Source organism: Oncorhynchus mykiss, chromosome 12 (genome assembly GCF_057628025.1).
Source record: "Oncorhynchus mykiss isolate SJ-2025 chromosome 12, ASM5762802v1, whole genome shotgun sequence".
Taxonomy (NCBI): Eukaryota; Metazoa; Chordata; class Actinopteri; order Salmoniformes; family Salmonidae; genus Oncorhynchus; species Oncorhynchus mykiss.
Genome location: NC_143033.1, coordinates 44,658,976 through 44,668,269, shown reverse-complemented (window position 1 = coordinate 44,668,269; position 9,294 = coordinate 44,658,976). Strand labels below are relative to the sequence as shown.

Genomic DNA, 9,294 nt, shown 5'->3' with positions numbered 1-9,294 from the left:
CTAGCTATTATGAGCCGTCCTCCCCTCAGCAGCCTCCACTGAGATGTACCATACATTGGTTAATAAAACAAACGGTCACACAATGATTACACAGACCATTGACTTGAATATCTGTGCACATTTATTTAGATAAGCAAACATTTTTTAAACAAGATCATTTATGTGACACATTTCAAGTATGCTAATGCATAGAACTAGAATTCTAAGCATATGACATGTAGCTAGTTCATTCATTATTCAGGTAATGTGCAGGTCAAATCTATATACAACATTACTGGATTGATACAAAGACATTGCAGAATCACTGGTTGATACCACACTATCTAGGCAAAATGTTTCACCAGCCACAACATGCACATTTCTGGCAGTCACCTTGAAGAGAAGTGTATTAAAGACATTAATGATGTTTGGGGTTGGCCAAATTCAGACTTTAAAAAGTGAAGTGTGAGATGGACTACATTTATATAAGTAAGGGATAATTAACGAGGGGCTATGTGTTCTATGGAAGATAATGAACGACATGTAAGGTGTGTTCCACTATGCCCTAGCTGACCATCCATGGCGTTGCAATATTTTACAGAGAATGCATAGAGCCCAGAGTTGATTATCAATTTTAAACCATGGCTATAATTTAACATAGTTTCCACTAGAAATGTGTTAGTAGAAATGTGTTCAACATCCACTGAAGTACCTAGTAAGTTTACTAGATAGCCACAGTAGTTTCTATGGTAACCAAACAGACACATGTTAGTTTAGCTAACCAAACCATCAGTCCTAGCTTGCTATTATGAACATCAAATTCAACAATGTTTTCAATTCGACTTTTGGTTTCAAAAACAGCTCAAACAAAACATGTAAGCATGAACTACAGCGATTTAATTTTACATGCTGATATACCGTGCTTCATAGGGAAATAATGCACGCTTGAGAATGCCCTTCAAGCCAATCAGAAACGAGTATTCAACAAGGCCATGGTATAAAATCCAAATATGAGATGGCATGACATCCCATATGGAAAAAATACATGCACACAGCATTTCAAGAAGGCACAACAAGGAATAATATGCATCTGTACACTCCCAGTATCAATAAGCCACATTTCAAGAGATAGTCTTCTTTTAAAAAATACAAATTCTAACAGAGTGCTCAAAGACATTACACAATGCACATAAATCAAGTGCATAAAAACAAAATCCACCCAACCACCCTTCATTCTGAACCTCTGTGCTTGGACCAGGGTTGTTTATTAGGTGCCAAATTGAAGAAAACAGCAACTACCTGTACAATAAGTAATGCTCATATTCATTGCACGTTGCAAAAACGTTTTCCGTTAATTTCACCTAATAAACACAACCCAGATGCACAGACGTGTTAAGTAACATGCATCAGAAACAGAAACTATCAACACATCTCTTACTGGTGTTGCGACAGGAGCATGACTGATTCATCTTGACTAAATATTGTGGCATCGTACTACAGAACAAAGCACGATGGGTCAGGGACCCCATTGCAGCTGGGTATAGTAGTTTATTCTTAGCTTGAGCAGCAGACAGCAAAACACAGAACCTAAGGGCTTTTCACACAATGGAGTTGAACCAAGCCGAGCCACACAAACCAACTGTGCTAAAAAGGACAATCTGAAAATAAAATATCAGAGCCAGCCCAGCTTGGTTTGGGTCAGCATGATAGTGTGAAAAGGGTAATAGTGTACAGTTGCAAGCTGTTGTATCCATTGTGACTTGTGGCCCTCAAGTGTTCCTCTTGGTGTGGATGAGTAGGTCCCTCTGCAGGTCTGCCTCCAGGCTTCCCACCCCCACCTTGCTCCCCGGCGGGTCAGTGACCAGGGTCAGCTTGTTGAACACCCCACGGCCAAAGTAGTCCGCCACCACGGAGAAACCATCATTGGAGCACCGCAGCTGAAATGCATAGAAATAAGTGAGCCAGGATAAAGAAATGATAGTGTACACATCAGTTCTGAAAAAAATATATGATATTGTGTTAAATTTACTTTCCTCTTATAGTAGTGAACTTTATATTGATCTTTGGACTTGATAGATTAAGTGTTGCACTATTACTACATCTTATTGAATGACTATTGACTACTACAGTATATAAAACTTTGTTGTAGTTTCAAGTCATGTGCCAATAAAACATACTTGAACACAAGAGGGAGCGAGAGAGAACAAAAGACAAGCAAAGAGGGTATTTTCACTTTAGTCACCCCCTCAGCAGTTACCACAAAATATCAAATCAAATGTTATTAGTCACATGCGCCGAATAAAACAGGTGTAGACCTTACATTGAAATGCATACTTACGAGTCCCTAACCAACAATGCAGTTTAAACAAATACAGATAAGAAAAATAAATAAAAGTAACAAGTAATTAAAGAGCAGAAGTAAAATTACAATAGCGAGACTATATACAGGGGGGTACGGTGCGGGGGCACCAGTTAGTTGAGGTAGTATGTACATGTAGGTAGAGTTATTACAGTGACTATGCATAGATGATAACAGAGAGTAGTAGCGGTGTAAAAGAGGGGGGGGATGCAAATAGTCTGGGTAGCCATTTGATTAGATGTTCAGGAGTCTTATGGCTTGGGGGTAGAAGCTGTTTAGAAGCCTCTTGGACCTAGACTTGGCGCTCCTGTACCGTTTGCCGTGCGGTAGAAGAGAGAACAGTCTATGACTAGGGTGGCTGGAGTCTGACAATTTTTATGGCCTTTCTCTGATACCGCCTGGTATAGAGGTCCTAGATGGCAGGAAGCTTGGCCCCAGTGATGTACTGGGCTGTTAGAAACTACCCTCTGTAGTGCTTTGCGGTCAGAGGCCGAGCAGTTGCCATATCAGGCAGTGATGCACCAGTCAGGATGCTCTCGATGGTGTAGCTGTAGAACCTTTTGAGGATCTGAGGACCCATGCCAAATCTTTTCAGTCTCCTGAGAGGGAATAGGTTTTGTCGTGCCCTCTTCACGACTGTCTTGGTGTGCTTGAACCATGTTAGTTTGTTGGTGATGTGGACACCAATGAACTTGAAGCTCTCAACCTACTCCACTGCAACCTCGTCGATGAGAATGGGTGTGCTCGGTCCGCCTTTTCCTGTTGTCCACAATCATCTCCTTTGTCTTGATCACGTTGAGGGAGAGGTTGTTGTCCTGGCACCACCCGACCAGGCCTCCTACCAATAGGCTGTCTCGTCGTTGTCGGTGATCAGTCGGTGATCAGTCCTACCACTGTTGTGTCATCAGCAAACTTAATGATGGTGTTGGAGTTGTGCCTGGCCGTGCAGTCATGAGTGAATAGGGAGTACAGGAGGGGACTGCACCCCTGAGGGGCCCCTGTTTTGAGGATCAGCATGGTGGATGTGTTGTTACCAACCCTTACTACCTGGGGGCAGCCCGTCAGGAAGTCTAGGATCCAGTTGCAGAGGGAGGCGTTTGGTCCCAGGGTCCTTAACTTATTGATGAGTGTCGCAAGCAATTCATGGCTACAGACGTGAGTGCTACGGGTCGGTAGTCGTTTAGGCAGGTTACCTTAGTGTTCTTGGGCACAGGCACTATGTTGGTCTGCTTAAAACATGTACTGGTACTACAGACTCAGACAAGGAGAGGTTGAACATGTCCGTGAAGACACTTGCCAGTTGGTCAGTGCATGCTCGCAGTATACGTCCTGGTAATCCATCTGGTCCTGCAGCCTTGTGAATGTTGACCTGTTTAAAGGCCTTACTCACATCGGCTGCGGAGAGAGTGATCACACAGTCTTCCGGAACAGCTGGTGCTCTCATGCCTGTTTCAGTGTTATTTGCCTCTAAGTGAGCATAGAAGAAGTTTAGCTCATCTGCTAGGCTCGTGTCACTGGGCAGCTCAACAAACACACAAAGATGAAAGTGGAGTGACTAGGGCTGTCAGTGTGTGTCACCTGTCTGGTGAAGTGGTCGTGCAGGTCTCGTTTCTGGTCCTGGGCCCGCAGCATGTCCATGACCTTCCGGTTTTCCGGTGTGCATGTGGGACATTCGGCCTCACTCTCGGCGTAGCTCTCAAAGCAGTGCTGGTGGAAGGAGTGACTGCACAGGAAGTGAACAGAGGGCAGCTCGAGGGGGCTGTTGCACATGCTGCACTTGGTCTTCTGGAAAATCTTTGCGCTGTGAGAGAGAAAAAATAAAAATTAGTACAGTTTCATGTAATGGTCTTCATGAGTTCAAATCAAGCATTCAAAATACAGCAGGGCTTGACATTAACTTTTCTTTAGCCATTTGTTCTTTGGACAAGTAGGACACATGTTTTACTTGTCCGAAAGCTCAAGTCACTTGTTCCCCCCCAAAAAAGGTCTGTAAGACCATGGGCCAAAAAGGTGACAAAATTGTGTTGTTTAATGCAAGGAACCACTTCACAAAATAAAAATAATTATTAAAATTACTGGTATTGACAATAGAAAGCTGCTGGTATCTGATCCCATGTATTATATCACCTGCCAGTGTGGTCTTGAGCAAGGCACTTAACCCTCCATGAAGTAAAATACTGCACTGATAGGCTACTATATATAACCCTCCATCTGAAGCGCTACTAGGTGTGCAGGACTTTGATCCAACCCTGCTCAAACATACCCGAGTCAGCTTATCAAGGTCCTGTTGAGCAGCTGATTTTTTTGTACAATCTGGTGTGTTAGAGCAGGGCTGGAGCAAAATCCTGCACATCCGGCCAACAATCCATCCGGCCAACAATACACCTTGCAACATTACAATTATAACCAAATACTGTTTGTCTTTATAAAGTAATTCCCTCATTTACTGAACCAGGGATCAAATGGCTAAGGTGGGCGACTTCAAAGCCAAGTAGCTAACTAAGAAAAAAATATGAATGAATAGTGTTAGTCCCATGTTTCATGAACTGAAGTAAAAGATCAGACATTTTCCATATGCACAAAAAGCTTATTTCTCTCAAATAGTGCACAAATTTGTTTACATCCCTGTTAGTGAGCATTTCTCCTTTGCCAAGATAATCCACCCACCTGACAGGTGTGGTATATCAAGAAGCTGATTAAACAGTATGATCAATACTCAGGTGCGGCTTGTGCTGGGGACAATAAAATACCACTCTAAAATGAGTAGTTGTCACACAACACAATGCCACAGATGTCTTAAGTTGAGGGAGCGTGCAATTGGCATGTTGACTGCAGAAAAGTCCACCAGAGCTGTTGCCAGATAATTGAATGTTCATTTCTTTACCATAAGCTGCCTCCACATTGTTTTATCAAATATGTCAGTACGTCCAACCGGACTCACAACCACAGTCCACAGGTAACAACTTCAGCCCAGGACCTCCACATCCAGCTGCTTCACCTGCGTGATGAGACCAGCCACCCGGAGAGCTGATGAAACTGAGAAGCATTTCTGGCTGTAATAAATCCTTTTTGGTCAGGAAAAATAATTCTGATTGGCTGGAACTGGGAGGGCATGTGCCTGGCTCCCCACCCACTGGGGATCTAGGCACATGCCCTCACAGGTCCACCAATAGCTGCACCCCTTCCCAGTCATGTGAAATCCATAGATTAGAGCCTAATTAATATATTTCAATTGACTTATTTTCATATATATATATATATATATAAAAAACTGTAACTTTGTAAAAACATTGAAATTGTTGTATTTATATTTTTGTTCAGTATATTTACACGGCTAGAATATTACGTTTTCAGGGGAGACCTTGACAGCATAGGAGTTACTTGTCAGTTCTTTTAGGTACTTTTTACCCCTTTTTCTCCCAATTTCGGGATATGAAATTGGTAGTTAGAGTTTTGTCCTATCACTGCAACTCCCCTACGTAAATCGGGAGAGACAAAGGTCGAGAGCAATGCTTCGTCCGAAACACAACCCTGCCAAGCCGCACTGCTAGCTTAACCCGGAAGCCAGCTACACCAATGTGTCGGAGGAAACACTGTCCAACTGGCGACCGAAGTCAGCTTGCAGGCGCCTGGCCCGCAACAAGGAGTTGCTACAGCACGACGGGACAAGGAAATCCCAGCCGGCCAAACCCTCCCTTAACCCAGACGACGCTGGGCAAATTGTGCACCACCTCATTGGTCTCCCGGTCACGGCCGGCTGTGATACAGCCTGGGATTGAACCTGGGGCTGTAGTGACGCCTCAAGCTGCCTTACACTTTGAACACACAGACAGTGTCACTGCGCAAAATAGTATGCATCGTCATCTGGATATGTATGCAACAAAAGTTCAACATTCAATTTGAGATTTACAATGCAATCTGATACACATCAAATCAGTTTTCTTGATCTTCTGATCTTGTGTGAAAATAATAAATAAATAAATAAATAAATAAATAAATAAATAAATAATGTTCCATACACTGATCTTTCCAGGAAGCCTACTGATCGTAATAGTTTGTCACGGGCTGACAGTTGTCACCCACTTCCCTTGAAAAATAGTTTGCCTTACAGCCAATTCTGTCGAATCAAAAGAATTTGCAAAAAACAAAAACAAAGCTGAGACGCAAAGACAATTCAAGGAGAGGGGGTACAAAAATTATCAGATTAATACTGCCACTGAGAAAACTCAAAACATGACCTTTTTCAAGGTCAGTCTCGTAATAAAGTATTCTTGGGTTCTAACTACCCGCTATTCAAAGTGCTCTGAACAAATTAAGGGAATTGTTCAAACACTGGCACATTCTTAAATCTGATGATAGAAAACACATTACCGAGACTGACCTTCCCTTGGTCGTATTCTCACGGGGCAGAAATCTCAGAGACCAATTGGTACACTGATTTACCACCCCAAGATATCCCTGCACAACGTGTATTTGTGCCCCTACTGGATGGAAACTACAAGTGTAGTCCTTCAAACATCCCCAAACAGGGAAACAGATCCCAATCAAAGGTGTTATTACGTTCTCCACAAGGCAGTTATTTATCTTATAACTTGCTCGTGGTAAAAATGATGTGGGTAAAACAAAGCGCAAATTAAAAGTACGTATCTCAGAGCATTGTAGCACCATTAGGTGCAAAAACTCGACTTACCCAATTACGACCCACTTTTTTGAAGCAAACCACTCGATATCGTCTCTGCGTTATATTGGCATCGAACATGTCACCCTCCCTAGGAGAGGGGGTGACCTCGATAACTTATTGTTAAAACGTTCATTTGTTAATTTAAAGACCCTTGCTCCCTTCGGTCTCAACGTTGACTTTGATCTGAAGCCATTCTTGTGATTATTGTGACTTTGCCATTGTTTGTAGGCTTATGTAGTCTAAATTGATTCTATGATCGTATGCTATTCATTTGTATGTTCTTTGCATGTCATTTTAATATTTGAGAATTAACCAATGATATTAGGCCATACTTGGCCATGATTAGACACCTCTGTGTGTGTATTTTGACACTATATAAACGAGTCACCCTGCAGTGTTTGATTATACCCTGATGAAGACAGCTTGCCTGTCGAAAAGTTGGAAATACATTTTTTTGCATCTGAGCTGTTAGTGTGCGGCTCTCCTTTATTTTCAACTTCTACCATTTCTGTTAAGCTGTCTATGCATACAGTTTGACGCATACGTTCGATAAACCCAATGTATGCACCACACCGAACGCACTGCAACTGCCTCTGCAATACTGCAAGAGATTTGAGATTTGGCAAGCGCAGCGTTTCATTGGAAATGAATGTAATTCTGGTGTACAAACATGCAATGACGCTGTCGGTGTGTTCTTAGCGTTAGACCGCTGTGCCACTTGGAAAGCCAATTAGGCTATTCTAAGAATATATTTTTTTTACATTGGCACAAGTAAATGGCCCATATTGAATAGAGAAGAATGCCATCTTTCCAACAATGTCAGAACACATTTTCAACACACAGTTGAGGGCTTGAGAGAGTTTTACAAATCGGAGTATGCAACATTGGTTTCATCGACTGTGCACCCGTAGCAACTGCGTGTCGGCCATTTGCAGTTTTACAATCGGAGTATGGAGCATTGGTTTCATCAACTGTGCACCCCTATCAACTGCATATCGGTCATTTTCAGTTATACACGAGTACCGGTGGAAAGTTTTAGGACACCGGACATGACAATTACATTAATATATGTAAATAGCTAAATAGTTAACTAGCGAAACAGCCAATTCAAAGCGTATTGTGTAGTTTGGCTGGTTATCTAGTTAGTCTGTTGTATACCAATATTTTACCTGCTGCTGCAATCTCTCTTTCTCTGGCAACGGCCCACACTCGCACACACACAGGTGATACAAACACCATGACTTTTCCAGGGTTTTCTGTGTGACATAAAATGTGCTATAACTGGGCAAATAACTCACTAACTAGCAATGATCAACTCACGTTGGTCTAAAAAAAAAAAAATTGCGCTCGTGCAGGTCAATGCAGGCCTACAATAATTCTACTCCGATGCACTCTGCAGAGATTGGGAGGACAGTGCGTAACACATCGCATTCAGAGGACACTTTGATTCAATTGTGATTGGAGGAACCTAATTGTTTGTCATTGTGATTTGAGTGTCTTTTTGTCCATTCAGACAACTTAAATCTATAATCTGCTTGTCCAAAAAATGTTTTACATGCGCCGGGCAAGCGTTTATGTTGAGCCTTGTACAGTAACAATTTGCATCGAAGTGCAGCCACCAAACAAATTGAGATTGTGTTTCTTAGACACTTCTCACCCCTTATACATGTCAGATGAACTGGATGGATGGAACATGGAGGAAACTCCACTCGTGAACAAGACCCAGCTCTAGGGGATAGGTGTTGTTTTAGGACTGGACTTTGGTTAGGATGGTCCTGTCCCTCACCTGCTTCTGAGTTCCTGGATCTCGGCGCGGAGGTGGGCCGTCTCCTCGCGGTACTGGCGGATCTTACGCTCATCGTCCTCAATCTGCTGGCTCTCCCTCTGCAGCTTGTTGATCAGGTAGTCCTTGATGACCGACAGCGTGGCTGTGGAGTTGTGTGCCAGCGTCTGCACCACTGTGGACCAACACGTGCATAGACATGCGTGCACACACACAAACTTAGCAACAGTGCCCAATAAAATGATCCCACTCTGCTATAATAATGCAGCAAGTACTTTTCCTATGAGCATATACAGTACCTTCAGAAAGTATTTACACCCCCAAAGACTTGATCTACATTTTGTTGTGTTACAGCCTGAATTCAAAATGGATTAAATATATTTTTGTTCCTCATCCATCTACACACAAATTACAAAGTGTAAACACATTTTAGACATTTTTGCTAATTTATTGAAAATTAAATACAGAAATATCTAATTTACATCAGTATTT

General features: G+C 42.4%; 1 protein-coding gene across 3 annotated transcripts in view; it reads right to left on the bottom strand.

Annotated features, from left to right (window-relative positions):
• Positions 1 to 103: 103 nt before the first annotated feature.
• Positions 104 to 9,294, bottom strand: part of vps11 (VPS11 core subunit of CORVET and HOPS complexes) — a 23,789-nt gene continuing 14,598 nt past the window's right edge. For all 3 annotated transcript variants that reach the window (XM_090192541.1, XM_021623830.3, XM_021623831.3), the window contains exons 15-17: positions 8,806 to 8,977; positions 3,917 to 4,139; positions 104 to 1,916 (exon numbers count right to left, since the gene is read on the bottom strand). In XM_090192541.1, coding sequence (XP_090048667.1) covers positions 1,749 to 1,916; positions 3,917 to 4,139; positions 8,806 to 8,977 — 563 coding nt within the window. In that variant the 3' untranslated portion in view covers positions 104 to 1,748. The remainder of the gene's footprint in view (positions 1,917 to 3,916; positions 4,140 to 8,805; positions 8,978 to 9,294) is intronic.